Source organism: Strigops habroptila, chromosome 9 (genome assembly GCF_004027225.2).
Source record: "Strigops habroptila isolate Jane chromosome 9, bStrHab1.2.pri, whole genome shotgun sequence".
NCBI lineage: Eukaryota > Metazoa > Chordata > Aves > Psittaciformes > Psittacidae > Strigops > Strigops habroptila.
The window spans coordinates 18,953,137-18,970,930 of NC_044285.2; the positions used below are offsets into that span (position 1 = coordinate 18,953,137).

Below are 17,794 nucleotides of genomic sequence, written 5' to 3' on the forward strand. Positions count from 1 at the left end.
TTTCTTAGACGTGTCTTATTCTCCTATCACTCTGACATTTTATTTTTGCATTTTATTGTTAACACATGCAGATACTGACTCACTCAGGACTCCATGGATTCCAGCTCAGACTGAAGTCACCCTCTTCCCTGCCAGGCACCCAGGCATGGGTAGGATGCCCTGTGCCACCCCACGGCCACGGCAGCGCTGTGGAGGTTCACATCACCCGTCCCATGGGGTCACCCCAGTCTGAAGAGACAGCCAAACTTTTCCAATTCCCTTTGCATCGCTCACTTCCCAGCTCAGCTCTGCTGTTGGCAAACGAGCCACGCTAACAGCAGGCAGCAGTCAGACCACAAACCCCGACAGGCGCTACGGCCACCCTGCCACTGCCACACAGGCAGGGGACACGTGGACTCACCCTGCCCTGAGGCTGTCATTGCCAGACCGCACCTCTGCACCTTCACATATGCAGGGGCGGGCAGGGATGCCAAAATCCTCTGGTGACACATGCCCCTTCTGAAGTGGGTACCCCTAATGCCCTCCTGCTTACTCCCTTGGCTGTTGTGTAAACTTAAATGTTTGCTTTTGATATTTGGGGTTCTCAAAGGCGTAGCAGGGGCTGCGGTCAGGCAGGGGAGAGCAGGTCAAATAGTCAAACAGCTGCTTAGCCAAATTGTCCTCTCCCCCTCCTCAGCTTCTGGGATTTCATACCTACAGGGTGCTTGACTTGTACAAAAAATAAATGCTTCAGCTGGAAAACCCATCCTGCCTCCCTCCTCCGAGCAAAATGAGCACAGCCCGCCCTTTCTAAGCCAAATTTAAAGTCATCATATCCTTCCCAAGCCATACAGGTTGGCCTATGTCTATCAAATTCTGTGCGTAAAATTCAAAAGGTGATTGTGTGGAGAGGAGGGGAAGGACCAAAGCCCCAGGACAGCAGCAGTGTCAGTTCCAGCACTTACAAGCTTTCCGGGACCTTTTGAGCTACTCGTGCTGCTATGCTGTGAAGTCTGGGAATTTAAAACCAAGCCAAAGGCCACTTAAGTGCTGTCCCTATTTTTCTGCTAATGCACAGGAAGCCCATAGAGACTGGGGGGAAAAAAGGAGGAAAAATGAATAGAAGGGTTAAAAAAACAATGGGAGAGGTTCAGCTGCAGGAGAAACATGGGATCAGGTTCACGAAAATACTGTAAAATACTACTTTTTGCCGTAAATTCAACTCATCACGCAGCTGCTGCCCGGGACGGCCGCCCGACAATGCCGGCGGTCTCGTTCGGGTCCGTCGGGGCGGCCCTCCCGCGCACGCCCCCCAGGAGGGAATAGCTCCGCGGGCGCGCAGCTTTGAGCGGGCGGCCGCCGCGGAGCCCCCGTCCCGTCGGCCGTGGGGGTGCGCTTCCGCGCAACGCCGGGCACTGTCCCGCAGCGCCCGTCCGCGGGCACCTGCCTGCGGCACGTCGAAAAGCAGGGATAAGGGACAACGAAATAGAGGGCGAAAGAGAGGGGAAAGAACAGAACAAGGGAAATAAAAGAACGAGAAAATAAAGGACGAATTAAAAGTCAGGGAAAATAATAGGGAAGACAGGAGGAAGGAAAACTGAAATGAATCTCCATCGCCTCGGGCTGCCGGCGCAGCCGTTCCCTCCGCGCACAGGGCCGGGGCGCACGGCGCCGGGTACAGCGCCAGGCGATCGAGGGGTCCCGCCGGCGGCCGGGTGGGTACCGCGCCTGCCAGGGGTGCAGGGCGCTGAGGAGCGCACCCAGCGCTCCCGCGGAGGAGCTTCTTCCGCGGCGCGCAGGGCTACCCGCCCCGTCCGAGCCGGCGTCGGGCCACGCCAGGCCGGGATCCCGCAGGGCGGCGTGGAGAGTCCGCGCCGCTCCGCACCGCTCCGCGCCCCGCCGCGCGCCACCGCGCGCCCATTGTTCACCACGGCCAATCCGCGGGCGCCCTCCCCGCGGCCGCCAATCGCCTCTGGGGGCCGCGCGGTGAGGTCAGCACCGCCCCCCCCCCGCGGCCGGTGCGCGCTGACATCACGGCGCGGCCCGGCGGGGCGGGCCCGGGGGGGCGGGCGCGGCCCCCGCCCCGCGCGGCGCGGGTAGTGGTGGAGCAGCGGCGCCGCATCCCGCATCGCGCATCGCTGCCGGTGCGCAGGGGGCCGCCCGCATGGTGGACATCCTCCTCCCGCGGCCGCTCCCGGGCGCCATGGGGGAGCCCTCCAAAAGTAAGTGCGCGCCGCGCAACGCAACGCGGGTCTGGGGCGGGAGGGCGCGGCGGAGCGGCCGCGGGACGCTGCGGGTCCGAGCGCCGCGCTGCCGCTGCCGTCGGGCGGACCGGCGGCCGCCGTGCCGCCCCGGACCCGCGGGCGCCGTGACAGCGCCGGGAAGGGCTGCGGCACCGGGGCAGGCGCGGGCGGCTACCGGCTCGGCCCGTGGCATCTCCGGTGCTGCTGTTCCCGTTCGTGCCCCGCGCTCTCCGGCCACGCTGGCTCCCGCTTTTTACCTAATGCCTGTCCCTTCAGCTGTCCGCGCTGCTGATCTCGGGTCTTTCTGCTGCTCCCGTGTCTTTCTCTTCTTCCCTCCGCTTTTTCTTTCTTTCCTTCCCTGTTTCTCGGCCCGCGTTACCGTTTGTCTCTTTTTCTCTTTCCGTGTTTCGGTTTGTCTTTTTCGTTTTAAAATTTGTTTTTCCGTTTTTATTTATTTCTTATTCTTTCGGTTCTTCTGGTTTTGTTTTGTTTCTAGGTTTATTTCTCTTTCTTTGATTTCTTGTCTCTTTTTGTTTTCATTTGTCCACATTCCCGTTTTAACGGTCTCTTTCTGTGTTTTTTTGCTGGTTTTATTTCTCTTTCTGTCATTCTGTTTTCATTTCTTTTTCTTGCTTTCTTCCAGTTTTTCCTCAGCTTTTGTTTCAATGACTCTGCTTTTATTTCCTTTTCTGAAATGCTACTTTAATGTCTGTCTTTCTGCATTTATTTCCATCCATCAAGTTTCTTCTTTTTTCGGCTCTTTTTTCGCTCTTTCGTTTCATGTGTCCTTTCTTTCTCTCCATGTTTCTGTCTTTTTTTCTCCCTATTTGGAAAAAAAAAAAAAAGAAAAGAAAAAGAAAACAAAAGTTAAAACAGAAAAAAAAGTGTGTTTCCCTAATTCCTGGCGCTTCTGCTCTCGCTCGTCGCTGCCCCTGACCGTGCCCTGCTCGCTCCCGGCAGGGCGGCCGGGGCTGGCCCTGTGCGCGGGCTGCGGGGGCCGCATCCAGGACCCCTTCCTGCTGCGGGTGTCGCCGGACCTGGAGTGGCACGTCGCCTGCCTGAAGTGCGCCGAGTGCGGGCAGCCCCTGGACGAGACTTGCACATGCTTCCTGCGCGACGGCAAGGCCTACTGCAAGCGGGATTACAGCAGGTGACCCCGAATGCACCGACGCTCGTTATATATATATATATGTATATATATATAAATCGAACCAAAACCTGAAAAAGCACAAAAGCCTCTTAAGACCCCAAATTTCCCTCAAACGAAAACTTGACTCTCGGCCGCTGCCTGTCCCCACGGCACCGCCCGAAGCCACCCGATGGCGCAGCCGCGTTCCCTGACAGCGCCTCGCGTCCCCCGCAGGCTCTTCGGCATCAAGTGTGCCCAGTGCCGGGCGGCCTTCAGCAGCAGCGACCTGGTGATGCGCGCCCGCGACCACGTCTACCACCTGGAGTGCTTCCGCTGCGCAGCCTGCGGCCGACAGCTCCTGCCCGGCGACCAGTTCTGCTTGCGGGAGCGAGACCTGCTCTGCCGCGCCGACCACGGGCCTCTGCCCGACGGCGCCGCCGCCCGCGGGCCGCGCAGCCCCGGGCTTCCGCCGCCCGCCGCCGCCGCACACCTCTCAGGTACCGGCTCCGCATCAGGGCGGGCAGGGGGGACAGGACGGGAGGGGACGGGAGGGCTGCGGCAGGCGGGCGGCAGTGCTGACGGTGCGTTCCCTCCCTGCCCGCCGTAGAGCCGGTGCCCGGGCGGCCACCCGCCCCGCGGCAGCCGGCGCACAAGGCAACGGAGAAGACCACCCGCGTGCGGACGGTGCTGAACGAGAAGCAGCTGCACACGCTGCGGACCTGCTACGCCGCCAACCCGCGCCCCGACGCCCTGATGAAGGAGCAGCTGGTGGAGATGACAGGGCTCAGCCCCCGCGTCATCCGCGTCTGGTTCCAGAACAAGCGCTGCAAGGACAAGAAGAAGTCCATCCTCATGAAGCAGCTCCAGCAGCAGCAGCACAGCGACAAGACGGTGAGCGCCCGCCCGCCCCGCCGGGGAGGGATGTGGGGGGGGTTGCCCCGGGCCGCGGGCGCTGGCGGCAGCCGCGCTGAAGCCCCGTGTGCCCGCAGAGCCTGCAGGGCCTCACCGGGACGCCGCTGGTGGCCGGCAGCCCCATCCGCCACGAGAGCGCCGTTCAGGGCAGCGCCGTGGAGGTCCAGACCTACCAGCCGCCCTGGAAGGCGCTCAGCGAGTTTGCCCTGCAGAGCGACTTGGAGCAGCCCGCCGCTTTCCAGCAGCTGGTGAGCCGCACCGCGCCGCGGGGGGCGGGCAGGGGTGCTGAGGGATGGGGACGGGGCGCGGAGGGGCCCGCGCCGCGCTCTCACCACCGCTGCTCCCCCAGGTCTCCTTCTCAGAGTCTGGCTCCTTGGGCACCTCCTCCGGCAGCGACGTGACCTCGCTGTCCTCCCAGCTCCCTGACACCCCCAACAGCATGGTGCCCAGCCCGGCCGAGACGTGAGGCGGCCCGGCCGCCCGCCGCCGCGGGACTTCCGCATGCCTGCGCTCCCTGCATGAGACACCCGGCCCCGGGCCGCTCCCAGAGCGCCGGACAAACGCCTTTGTTTTTTAATTATTCTTATTTAAAAACAAACAAAAAATGTGTTACTGACGGCCAAAAAAGCACCGGGATCCTCGCTGCCTTCACTAGACCGGAGAGAGAGCCCCCGCCCTGGTTATTTCGTTGTTTTGTTTTTTGTTTTTTATTTTTTTCCCTGCGGATTTCGATGTTTCTTTTCCCCAAAGAAACGCGGATTTCCCCGCTGAAGCCCGGCATGGTGACAGGCTACCTCGCCCGCCGCTTCCGCCGGGGATGGCTTTTCTTCCCTTTTTGGAAGGGAAAAGGAAAAAGAGAAATACAAAACGGGGGAGAGACTCCCCCGGCGTCCGCTCCTTCCCGCGGCCGCGGAGCCGGCCTGGCCCTCCCCTCCGCGGAGCCGCGCCGTCCAGCCTCATCTCACGCCGATGCCTCTCCCGGGCAGCGGCGCCCGGCCCCGCACGATCGCTGGAAAAACGGGACACGGAAACGAGACTTTTTAACGGGGAAACCAGTACTAATGTTAAATTATCAATGGACGGAGGACGGATTGTTTGAGCCTTTAACGAACAAAAGTAAGTTATTGTTATTTATTGTCAGAGTCAGCGGTTGAATAGTGGGATTAAATATTTTGGACTTAATAAAAAAAGAGAAAAAAAGAAAGGGAAAGGATTGAAACGAATAAAAAGGCGCAGAAGAGCGGTGAAAGGGCTCCCTGTTCGCTGAGCCGCGCTGCCGGCCAGGTCGGGGTGCAGAGCGGGGCGCGGAGCGGGGTGCGAGTCGGGACGGGCGGAGCCCCGGCTTTGCCGGCACGGCCTCACCGCACTGCTCTAATCGGCTTTCCCGCCCGGGCCTGCTTATTTATAGCCGGGGAGGCGGAGCGCAGGTTTCCCTTTCGGAGCAGCCCCCGGGCTCGGCCGGGTCGTGCCCGCACCTGCCGCGGTGCGGGGCAGCCTCGCCTCCTCCCCGGGGGCGGCGGGGGCTCGGCTGTGGGCGCTCCCGCGGGCGGCGGCGGCGAGCCGAGCCGTCCCCTCGCGTGTATTCATCCCCCCGTCTAGACGCAGGCGGCGGCTCCTTATCTGCCTTTGGCATCACCTGGGAGCGCGGCGGGGGCCGCCCCGGCTCCCGTTCCCTCCCCGTTACCCCGGCGAAAATACGCTCAGGGCCGGGTCCCGGCGGGACCGCAGGCCCGGGCAGCCTTAAACCACGACGAACAGCCCCCACGGCCCCATCCTCGGGCAACCGGGCCTGCAGCCTCGGGGCGGCAGGGTGGGAGAGCTGGGCCCTACCCGAGCACCCCGGGCCGCAAGGCGCCGGGGAGCGGACGGCTCCACCACCCCCGAGGGGCTGAGGGTGTGCGGGAGCCGGGCCCCCGGGGCGAGGCAACCCGCAGTTGCCGTCGGGGCGCGCGGAGCAGCCCGGCTGCCGGGGACGCGCTGGCGGGAGGGGCGAAAAGGCCGCCGCAGTGGGGGGCGCCTCTGCTGCCGCCGGGGGTGCGGCCCCCCGGGCCCGGGGCAGGTGGGAAGACGGTCTCCCCCCCCCCCAGCCCCGCCACAGGGCCCCCGCAGTTACCTGTCTCCGGCCGGGTCGGGTTTCGGCTCTCCGCGCTCTCCCGGGCCTGGTCTGGAGCAAGGAGCGTCCGTCATCCGGGAGCGGGGCCGCCCAGGCCGTAAAACCGGCTCCGCGGAGGCGGCCGGGGGACCTGAGCTCGCGCCTCAGGCAGGCGCGGCGGCCTCGCCGGGCGGGTCGGGTCGGGTTTGCAGCCACCGGCTCAGGTGCGGGCCGGACCGGGCCTGGCCGCTGGGGCCGGCGAGGAGGCCACGATAAACGGGACGGTTCCGGTCCCCGCGGCCGTGAGGCGGCCACGATCGGCGCGGCCGGGCCCCGCCGGGCGCCTGCCCTTGAGGGAGCCGCGTCCCCGCCGCTCAGGGCCCCGGGGCGTCTCGCGCCCCCTCAGAGCCGAGCCGCGCGCGCCGGGCCCTGAGGCGGGAACGCGGGAAACGAACCCCGCCGAGGCACGCGCCGTTTTTACCGTTTAATTGTGCAGCGCCGGGAGAACGCCGCGGGGTTTAACAACGGGAGAAGCGTTAGGAACGCGTGTGGCTTAGGAAAACAGATCCCTGCTGCGGGGGCTTCGCCCGAATCACCACAAAATCACGATCAAACTCCCCTCAGAGCCACCTCTGACAAGCTCTGCAGCCGTTTCATCAACTGGAAACACAGCTTAGCAGTCTTTTTCCCCCCTTTTTTTCCCCCCTCCAAGCCTTGTATGGCAGTTCAAACACACCGACATTGGTAACGCGGCAGTCACGCTACAGACAGAATAAGTTACTTTATTACAAGATATATAGAACATATTTTCTCTATTCGCAATCTTATTTCAGCAGTTCCGCAGTGCAAGTACCACCACATCACAGGGTAGAAAGCACCCAAATCATGACATCGCATACGTGAACGAAATAAACTCAAATTATCAAAATTACAAAACGGAACTTGAAAGTATCTACAGTACTTATGATATAAATAGTGCAAATTATGTATCTACAGCATAAGTATTTAGAGTATCAAAAATGTTTCGGAATAGCCTTGTAAAGAAGGGAGTCAGCAGGAACGGGTCAGCATGATGATGTTAGGGATTGTAAAACCAAATACAACACTTATTTCTTCAAGAAGAACTGCCGAGCTTCTTCCCAGGACTGGCGGGGGAATCTGTTGGACAGCTCAAGATAATCTTGAGAATTGAAAAATTTCTCTGCTGAAGATAGAACATAAAATTACCAAGTTATTCCCTCTTCAGATCAGATGGCAATAAACCAAGAATAATGAACTTATTAATGAACCAAGACAATTCAAGATACTCTTAAGTCATTTACTCCTCTCTCCCTACCAAAAACTTCTTAGATCATGCAATGAAGCTTCTGTGGAGCTCTGGACACTGAGGTTTGGCTTTAAAAATGGGGGTTCTGATGACCAAAGGCTGAGATTTTTAAGCTTTCGGACAAGGCTCTCTGCTTTATGCATGGCAACATTATACATCCTTATGCACTTCATATTCCTGGATCCTCTGGGGACCAACTCAGCCTCACTCAAGTTTGGGCAGCCTCAGCGGTGCTCCCTTTGCTTAGCAGCTTCTCTCCGCAAAGAGCTGTGGAGGAGTTTTGCTCCCTGATTCCCCCAAAGCTCCCAGCACAATTACACAGGCAGCTTTTACTCTTTGAGTACTGCTGGTGATGTGAACAGGACTAGCAATGTGTGCAGGGCTTCGCAGGGTTCGACCCTTCGTGGCACCCAACAGTGAGATTTTCACTTTCTATTCCCAGCAGTGTTACTGTTCCCATTTGTTTTTCTGGGGGACACCAGCGTTCACATTCCAAGTGATATAATGGATAAAAAGAATCCTGCTTATACTATCATTAAGCCAGCTTTTTTGCAACTGGGGAATATTTAGAAATCACACTCACATGTCACCACATAGGCATCTTTGTTTAAAAGCTCATCCAGTTTGAACAGTGAAAATAAAAAGCAGTTTTCCACTTGGATTTTAGATGGTTTTTTGAGCAGATTCTCATGCAAACACAATCCTGGAAAGTTTGTGCTGCTGACACTGCACAAGGCTGTGTAAGGCGGACAGTAAAAACTTCCATAAAATTAATTTTGTATTTTGTAATTTATTTTAAGCACAAAGCTTATGCTTTAGACCTAGAACTGCTCATCTTCTGCCAAATGTACACCAAAATGGTGATGGATTTCTGTTCGCTATTAAGGGGAAATGACTGAGTGATGCGCTTTATGCAAAATACAGGCAACTCAAGACCAGATTCCCACCAAGACCCTTGAATTTCAGACGTGTTTAACAAGCAATAGCCATCTTAGCTGGGAAGCTTTCAAATGTTCAGCCTAAAGAGGTTAACTGCATTTTACACAATATTTACAACAAGTGTGTGCGTGTGTGTGGGAAATCACAACTCTTCTGCAAACTGATAAACTTTACAGAGTAACTACAGAACAGTGTTTTAGCAATTTTTGGCTCTCTGAGTGTATTGGCAATGGCTGCGTGGCTTCTGCAACCTGAAACTTCTGAAGGTAGCCTTTGTGACAGCTAATTAAGTATGTGCACGTACAGTGTCACATTTTAAGACATGATACCACATAGCATTTAATAAAGATTAGCAGTCTGAATGCCTGATACGACAAGCAGCAGACTGGAAGATATGCATGCTTAAATCAGAATGCAAGTTAGGGAGCCTCTCCCAAAACTGTAAAATCATGTTGCAATTTATTCTATGTAAATTACTCTATGTCTTCATGATGCAGAGTCAAAAATTTTTAATCACACTAAAATATAGTATCTACACATTTTGTTACCCAGTTGCTACCCTTTCATATTTCATTGGAGACATACCCCTCTGCTGAGATAACTGATTATCCATTTGGCCTGAACTCTGTGCAAAATCCTATGAAGGAAACAAAAAAAAAGAACAAATTGGCATCAGATTTTCAGATCTTACATCCGAGGAATTCAAACAGCATTTTTAAGCCTTCACGGTCACTCAAAACTACTAATACTTGGTGAAATCTGTAAATTACCAAACTTTGGCTTGTATGCTACATTTCATAACAGAATACTGCCAGCACTTAAATTCTGTCATATACAGTGGGGTTTTATACACTTATTTATACCTTTTCTCGACACCCCCTACCCCCCAAAAAAACCAAAAACCAACCCTCATTTTAATACACAACAGAAAAAACAAGGTTTTAATATCTTCTTAGGAAATAGTTATTATCATGACCTTTAATTTAAGAAAACATTTACTATAGATGTTTCTTTAAATCAAATGGTGGTTTAGATTTATGCTCCTAACTCCAAATACACTCTTGGAAAATTCTTGAATTATCCTGATTTCATCGGCTGTGCTTCCCAGTGATACGGGGGTCCCGATCTCCAGAGAGTAAGTGATGTTCTTCCACAGAGGTGATTAACACTGGCCAATGCTGCAGCCAGCGGCATAACTGGTTAATCTCTGCCCAGCGCACCGTGCGATCCCTGCTGCTATCGGAGGGGATGCTGCATCCTCTGGAGTCAGCAAGGACACCGACTTCGCTCGGAACATGGTAGGATTATACAAGCCAGCTGCCCCAGTAAAGAGAGGGCTTTTAGGATCCTATCTATTGTTCAAGTGTTCACTGAGCAGACAGTATTATTTGACACGAGAGATATAGTTTAGCAAACCCTGGATACTCCTAATTGTTTTTTCATTATTTCAGCACAACTAGAAACAGAAGTAACAAAAATAAAAGGGATGATGCAAACTTCAGATGATGGAAATAAATCTGTTGGTAGAGAGGTACAACGTGGGTCACTGTAAAATCCAGCAATCATTTTCCTTTGATTTACGCTGCACACATTCAACACACTGTATTTAAGTGTTATATTCGTACACACCACCAAACTTTTACGTAAACGGGACTTCTTTTTGCATTCCCTGGCACAGGAAGAATCTCATTTTCTAGTCACAGGGAAACATTTTACCGTCTTTCCCAAACCTTTCACTGAAGCAAATGAGAGATTTGCTTGACAAACAGCAGCGAGTTGAAATAGAAGTACAGAGGGAAGTCTCTTCCATGTCTGGGGGGATTTGAGCATTCCCTGGTTCCTTTCAGAATCGTTCTCCATGCGTGTGCACGTGCAACATTTGGGATTAGATTTTAAAATGGGTAAAATACTAAAGTACTAGTGAAGTCAGCAAAGACAAGACACTTTACAGCACACAAGGATCTTCCCTATTTTAATATAACACCTTTTTTTAAAGCCTGCAAGAACTGTATGTGGACTTGGCATCTGAGATATACCTCTAATTGGAAATCAAATTAATAACGTTGATCCTTGTAAATATACTTAACGCTTTGCTGTAGCTACTGGGGATTTAAATGCCATTCTCTCCCTTATAGCATAGAAATCAAGGAAAATAACCTTAATTATTCTATAGGGAACACTCTACTCCACTTTCACATTTTTTGGCTGAAAAAAACCAAACTAAACTTGCTGCATTTACTTGTAATGCTCAAATTATTGTTTTCCTACTGCACCTAGTACACTGAAATCGGTAGTTTCACTTTAAGACAGTCAAAGATGAATTACAACTTTGATTTAACCAGAAGTTCATTTCTATATGGCAAATTCTTTTAATACTAACTTCCAAACTTCTTTTTTTTTAACTGCTATGCAATTATTTTAGTATTAAAAGGATAAAAAGTAGCTGCACTCAGAAGTTTGATGTTATACAAAGACTTCTAGTAAATATTTACTTCTTGTGCCTTCTCTCCCAAATCTGTGTAGCCTACCCTTGGACTAGCTGGAAAGCATTAGGAAAAAGATTTTGACAAACATTCTGTTTCAACGACAGTAACTTTCAGGTAACTGATACAGAGTTACTATACTCCTAAAAGCATATTACTTTTTAATAGTAGAGTGCTTACGAAAACTGCATTTATTTATTGGAAACAGTCAATAAAATGTATGGAAAACATGAGGCACACATAAAAACTGATACATAAAGCACAGCATATAAACTGAGACAAAGGGAACAAAAATGCTGTAAAGCCGTATTCAAAACAGTATTCGTCATGACCTCAGTGGCTTACTGTCAAAAATAAAGACTGCAAGATTGGACTGGTAACATATGTTCTGTGTATTTTCTGCATAAAATATATACACTTCTGTTCAGTTCTCTCTGTAAATCTATTGTACACGGTATACAACTGTACATTTGTATGTAAACACATTAATATAGTGATTTCAGATATGCTATATGTGCAGTAGGTTTTAAAAAATAAATATTTTAAGAACCGCCTTGCAATAGCAGGACCCACACTAAACCTTCCCAGCACATCGCATGGGATAGCGAGAACCTGGACTACTCGGTAACCTTTTAGTGTTACAAGATGCTTCAAGTACAGGCATAATCTGTGGTTTGAAGAGCTGCAGAGAATCTCAGAAGTACTTCAATGCTGTTTACTTGTTTTACTTAAGTCAAATAATTTACATACACAGAGCAAAGATGAGAAAAACTCTTGCAGTGACCCTGCACACCGCTGTTACGTGACTGCAATAGCTACCTGAATGAATGTGGCGAGTAAAACACAACTCATCTCCTGCTCCAGGATGATCTTGTTCTGAGGGTTATTGTAACACGCAGCTATTAGTGAAGGGAAGAGCACTTTGATTAAACGAGGATCACTGAAATACTGGAAAGGCAACTGGCATAGTTTTTGCAGCACTGTGGGGTGACGGCCAGACTGTACAATGATCTGAAAAGACAAACAGGACAAAATTAAAGCACGTGATCGATCTGTTCTTCTCTTCCTGTTAACCACCAAGGGTGCTGAAGTCATGCTAAAAAAATGAGCATGGCTGAGGACTAAATACTAAAAATAAAGTTTATAACATTTAATCTAAGTAACTTCTGTTGTAGTGTGCATGTATCACTTTCATTGCAGAGGAACACAAAGAATATAAGGCTGTGAAACTTCTTTTTCCCATATCACCCAAACACACAGTAAGTAAAAGAGAAAGAGATTAATCTGCAGATTACAATAAAACAGATAATACCTTCATTCAAAAGACAAAGAATTATAGCAAAGAGACTATTGTGAGTTACAGCTACGAAACAATCCCCAACCCCTGCCATTTAAGCACAGTAAGCATGTCTTTAAGGGGTAAAAAAAAGAAGTCAAGAAAGAGATCACCAGGACTGTAACAACCCTCCTGAAGCTCGATCATCCTTCACTAGTGTGCTCTCTGGCAATTAGAGAGGATTCTGTTTCATGGTAGATGTCTGCCCCGCATTCTCAGACACCAGAAAGAAAAGGTGATTGTAAGCTGCACAGCAAGGAGTTTCAGTAAGTAGAGACTCAGAAAGATCCTCCCATCTGTATTTCTTATCTCAGTTTCTATCAGTGCCATTGACTCTACAAGGAGAATTGTTTAGATAAATGGGACTGTTGTCATGAAGCAGGCTAAGTTTACAACTGTGTACATCTGAAGAAATAAGGCAACGCTATTACTTGTCTCCTGCAAAGGAACCTTTCCAATTTACTTGATATTCTTATAAAGTCTTTGTGATAAACTAAAAAATGCCAAAATCGGATCTGTTCCAAGTAACCCTGATTAGACAATTATAATATGAAAGAGCTGCTTGACCCAAAGATGGCTTTTCGGCATAGGAGGAAGCTCCTATAAGGTTAGAACACTGTAAAACTTCGGGTCATGACTGTAAATTGTACTTGGAAAAACACAATTTTACAGGTACACACCCAGACAAGACTGCATTCAAATTAAAACCAGAAGGACAGAAAGAAGCAGTTGAGACCACAGGAACATAAATTACAGGGATTTACAAGTTTTCAAAGCACTTTTAACAATACCTTCAGAGCACACACTCAGTTGATAATGCAGTTCAGTTTAAAAACAAAATCAACAAAGTAATAGTTTGCTTCCCTCCCTCCCCCCAGTTCACCAGCCAAAAAGACATTGAAAACCTTAAAAATACTGGTAGAAATGTCTTAATGCCCTTAAAGGCAGGAGGAATTTTTAAAAGACAGCCAAACACGTGAAAATTAAGGATACATTCAGGCAGCGTTTTGAGCAAAACATCACTGAAGCATTTGGATGATTCTAAACTTGGCTAAGGGCTACCATCCTGTAAGCAAGAGGTGCCTTTCGAGTTCCTGATTACTGACTGGATTTTAAAATCACTGAATTGAATTTCTAAATAACCACAATGGTTATTTATAAATCTGTGTTTTTCTAAGGTAAATTCTATAATCAGAACAGTACTTAAAATCAATTGTAACTGTACTAAAATAACTACAGTTGGTATTTCTGATCTGGGAGAGAACAACGGAACTCTCAATTTCTTTTTAATGGCCACTGCTCACTTGATGAACAGGGAGAGGAAAAGAAGTTTGGGGGACTTTTTCATTTCACACTTCACTTCCTTTACCTGTTCTAAAAGTGCCATGGAAAATTAGTGAACCCTTGCCAAACAAACAGTGCAGACACCCAAATAGCTTCCATAGAATTATTATTTCATTACCTTTTGCATTTCAACATTTTTACTACTCTGATATTACCAACATTACAGCTAGAAAGGTATACACAAGTGCTGCTGGCTGTTTTAATAGGGTATTTATCACATGTGGAAATAATTTAATGATTTCAGCTCATTGTACTAATGCAGCTACTAAACCTGATACACTCTATTATGTACTCTGGAAAAAAAATAAATAAAAAAATCATGAGTCACCCCTTACTGGAAAAAACCCCAAACAAATAAACCTCAAGCAGAGCACATATCCCTTGTTTCACTGTCAACCGGTGGAGAAAGTGAAGTCCAGCACTTGATTTAACAGATGAACAATGAAGAAAACAAATGAAAACCTTGCCTATGACTTCTTTACGGGGCAAAAAAGCTTCTCTTCATTTGTTTTATTTTTAAACAGTCACTTGGCATAATGATCCCAGGGAGTTTTGCAGGCCTGGAATATTCATCTTACATAAATGCTCTAATATGAGATACAAGCTCCTCACTGAAATCCAGTGCAGAAAGCTTGCTCCTCCTCCTCTCGCATACTGGAATCCAGACACATTTACCTAGAATTCGCTTTTCTTGTTGCTCTCTCTCTAGCCTAGAAGTCAGATATGCTTGTCAAATGTAACAAGATCCTAATTAAATCACCACATTTCTGTACAGTCCAGCATTTAAGCACCTGCTTAACTTCAGATATGTGCCTAGGTTCCATTAATATTTGCTTATGGTTTTCTTTTTCTGAATTGAGACCTATCAAGTTGGTACAAGATTTATCTATTTATTTATTTATATACTTGTGCAGAGCAGGCAACCCACATTAATATTTTCTGTATTTCACTAAAAAATATTGCTTCCTCTGAAGACCCAAACTATGCACAAGTAAGAGATGCAGCAAATACATTTTCTGAAATGCTATTTCATGCTGAATGAATGAAGTTTTTCTTTGTGCTACCAGCCCAACTTGAGACCCTGACACCTTTCAGAGGCAAAGCCCCTCTTACAGAGTGTGAGGGTGTGATTCAGGGTTAGCACACCAGAAAGCACTGGCCAATGGCACCGTCTGCTCTCAGCGTAAGAGCCTGCTGAACATGAGAGGCTAGAGCACCTTAAATCCTTCTCTGCACTGAACTGAAGCAACCTCTATAATATAAGCCGATGGTTAAGCAAGGCTGCACAGTACATGCCACTCTAATACCCAGTTTTAACAGTCATCTGTAAGAATACAATTTTCCCTCCCTGGTCTCTGTCTGAACTTCCCGCTTCCCTGTACCACACATGCTGTGCCTGCTGAACCCACACTAGCTGACTGTCCAGCACGATGACTAATGGGATGACCTGTGGGTACTTTTTACTGAGCAACACGTTTGGAGGTTGCCTATCAGTTATCTTCTGTCGCTCCCACCAGTTTATTGCCTTCTGCAGGTCCCGCTAATTTGCTTTATCTCCAACTGCCAGAGGGTCAGGCACACTCTTCTGCCCCACCAGGCAATCCATGCTCCCCGGTGAGTCTTTGGAAAGTGCACTCTGCACTCCCTAGTGCAATAACCATCCTGATCCGCTGTATTGGTATTTCTGAAGTTTACTGCTTAGGAAAGGGTGATTCATGATTTCTGAAGTCTCTAGATGGAATCCATTTCCTCCTCAAGTTTACCTGGGCCAATATTCACTATGCAGAACACTGCGTGGCCATTTGCTGCAATTCTTCTAGCTGTGAAAGTCTGAGCAGTATAAAAGTCAGTCTTTCAAAACAGACTACAGTGACAAAAGCCAGCAATATGCCACACAGCACTTGAGCAATAAAAAAGGCCAATCAATCAAAAAAATTAAAAGCTCCTTGTAGTATGGAACAGTAATAAAGTTGTGAGGGGAAGTCATCATTTTGCTGGGAGATAAGGCTTCTCCTGCCACTTAGGTAGGGTGTCTGGCTACAGACCTGAGGTGATTGCTGGGAGGATATTCCCTCCTGCATTCTGCAGTTCTTGTATTGCCACCAGGACAGCTCCAGCAGCCTTCTCCTGCCACTGCCTCCTGGCCCCTTGCAAAGGAGATCTTCCCAGGACTCAAGGTCTTTGCTAGGGAACTAATTAACTATGTGGAGCCAAATAACCTGGGTATGGTTTTTCTCTGGGTAGCAAAGGGAATGTTGCAGCTCACTTAACTTCTCTGTGTAGCTCCAAGGGCCCAAAAAGAACTTTCTGACGATCCTGCAGGACTGAGAATCACAGAAGTACAACTCCCTCCCTTGCTTGCAAGGGCAGGACACAGGGGCGACCTTCACATGAGAACCAGCAAGGGGAAGTAAATGTAATTCTATTTACTACTGCATATATACATATTTGTCTTTTACTTGATCTTTCTCTATATTACTTTTATCATGAATGAAAACCATAATTACTTTTAAATGCATACGTATGAATTTTTGTCAAAGCAGGGTAATAAAAGCTTTGTTACTAATAGGATCCAGGTCTTTTGAAAGACAGAGCAATGGTAACAGTTCAGAGGAGAATCTTGCCAAGTCAATGGTTAATTTTACAGGAAAATTAAAATAAGAATCCCCTAGTCATTGAAACTATATCTTCATGATCAGGTAACTGAGTTTGTGAGCATCTTGTAAGTAAGAAACAGGATTTTTCATTGTGAAAACTAAAATGTCAGCCAGGAAGTTGAAGAATGACTGTATGTCAAATACTGAGCAAACATTAGCCAAATTGAAGTGAATTGATAAATCATATATTCCTATATTCATGCCCTAATTAGACATGTAATGTAGATGCATGCTACTAATTTTTCAAGAACTAGCAGTTCAATCAAACTGCCTTGTGAAGATCTGCATTTTTTTTAACCATGGAGTAGCATTTTTGGTGACACTGTAGTTAATACACATTTTACATATGTAAAGCATTTAAAAAAAGAGGAACTAATTGAATTTAAAATGTTGATTGCAACCTTCCAGAGATTTAAAAATTACGATCACAGCTTGGTTTTCAATGGTTCTATGCATTCATGTTAAATATTGACAGATATTTTATTACAAGTAACAAAAAAAATCCCCGAATCCCAAAAAGCTTCAGTGACAGACCAAGAACTTTTTCACTTCTTGTGTACTACATAAGGTTAGTCCAGGATTACTGCGGAGTGGGAGTGCTGATTTTTAGAGCAATATTTAGTCTAGTCCTAGTGATGGATTTAGGTTTTCTTGTTTCACTTGGACATATGCAGATGCCTCTGGAAAGGCATCATTCATGTCAGTTATTTCTGTCTGAATATACCACAAAAACACTGGAATTATCTTTCCAAGAGGCTGCTTAATTTTCTGGTCAGGAAGAACAGAAAGCCAGCAGCAAGCTTTTGGTCTATGCAAAGGCAAAACAGAAAACTGAAAAGTGAGTATTCAACTAATTCGGAAAGCCAAGTTCTCAGTGAACTAAACTGTGCTAGACCAGCGAATTATAGTATTATGAATCAATTATCATCACTTACTGAAAATTATCCATACATTTAAAAAGCTACAAGACATTCACCATGTCTAAAATGACAGTAATATTTGCCATTCTACTTAACTATTTCATTATTCCCTCAAAGGTTGCTCCCCACCCCCCCAATAATAATTTAAAAAATCTCCTCCCAGTATTCCAGGTTAAAAATGAGTTGGTTTAAGCCTGGCAAGAAGCTGTTCTCCTCCAAATAGTTAAGACAGTGGTCAGGTTATCAAGTCCATGCCCAAAACAGGGTATGTTTTGAACTGGCCAAAGCAGCTTCCCTGGCTATCAAAGGAAGTCTCTAAACAAGATGGAGCATTTGCTACCAGACATTTGCCACGTCCATCCTGGCAAGCAAGGCTGCCAACAGTAACCCCTTGTTCTAGGGTGCTTTAAGCCCAGGGCTGGAGGACAGAGCT

The 17,794-nt window shown here is 48.6% G+C and overlaps 2 protein-coding genes across 6 annotated transcripts in view; one reads left to right on the forward strand and one right to left on the reverse strand.

The window, feature by feature from the left end:
- Positions 1-2,143: 2,143 nt before the first annotated feature.
- On the forward strand, positions 2,144-4,729 carry ISL2 (ISL LIM homeobox 2). Its single transcript, XM_030496779.1, has 6 exons — positions 2,144-2,201; positions 3,183-3,372; positions 3,586-3,848; positions 3,959-4,242; positions 4,341-4,511; positions 4,613-4,729. Exons 1-6 carry the CDS (start codon positions 2,144-2,146, stop codon positions 4,727-4,729), a joined length of 1,083 nt encoding a protein of 360 aa, XP_030352639.1.
- Positions 4,730-7,111: 2,382 nt separating this feature from the next.
- The window catches only part of SCAPER (S-phase cyclin A associated protein in the ER), a 148,061-nt gene continuing 137,378 nt past the window's right edge, over positions 7,112-17,794 (reverse strand). For 3 of the 5 annotated variants that reach the window (XM_030496782.1, XM_030496784.1, XM_030496780.1), the window contains 3 exons: positions 11,924-12,115; positions 9,207-9,258; positions 7,112-7,559 (listed from right to left, as the gene is read on the reverse strand). In XM_030496782.1, the coding sequence (XP_030352642.1) occupies positions 7,462-7,559; positions 9,207-9,258; positions 11,924-12,115 (342 nt within the window). In that variant the 3' untranslated portion in view covers positions 7,112-7,461. The remainder of the gene's footprint in view (positions 7,560-9,206; positions 9,259-11,923; positions 12,116-17,794) is intronic. The other 2 variants (XM_030496783.1, XM_030496781.1) reach the window with 1 other exon arrangement.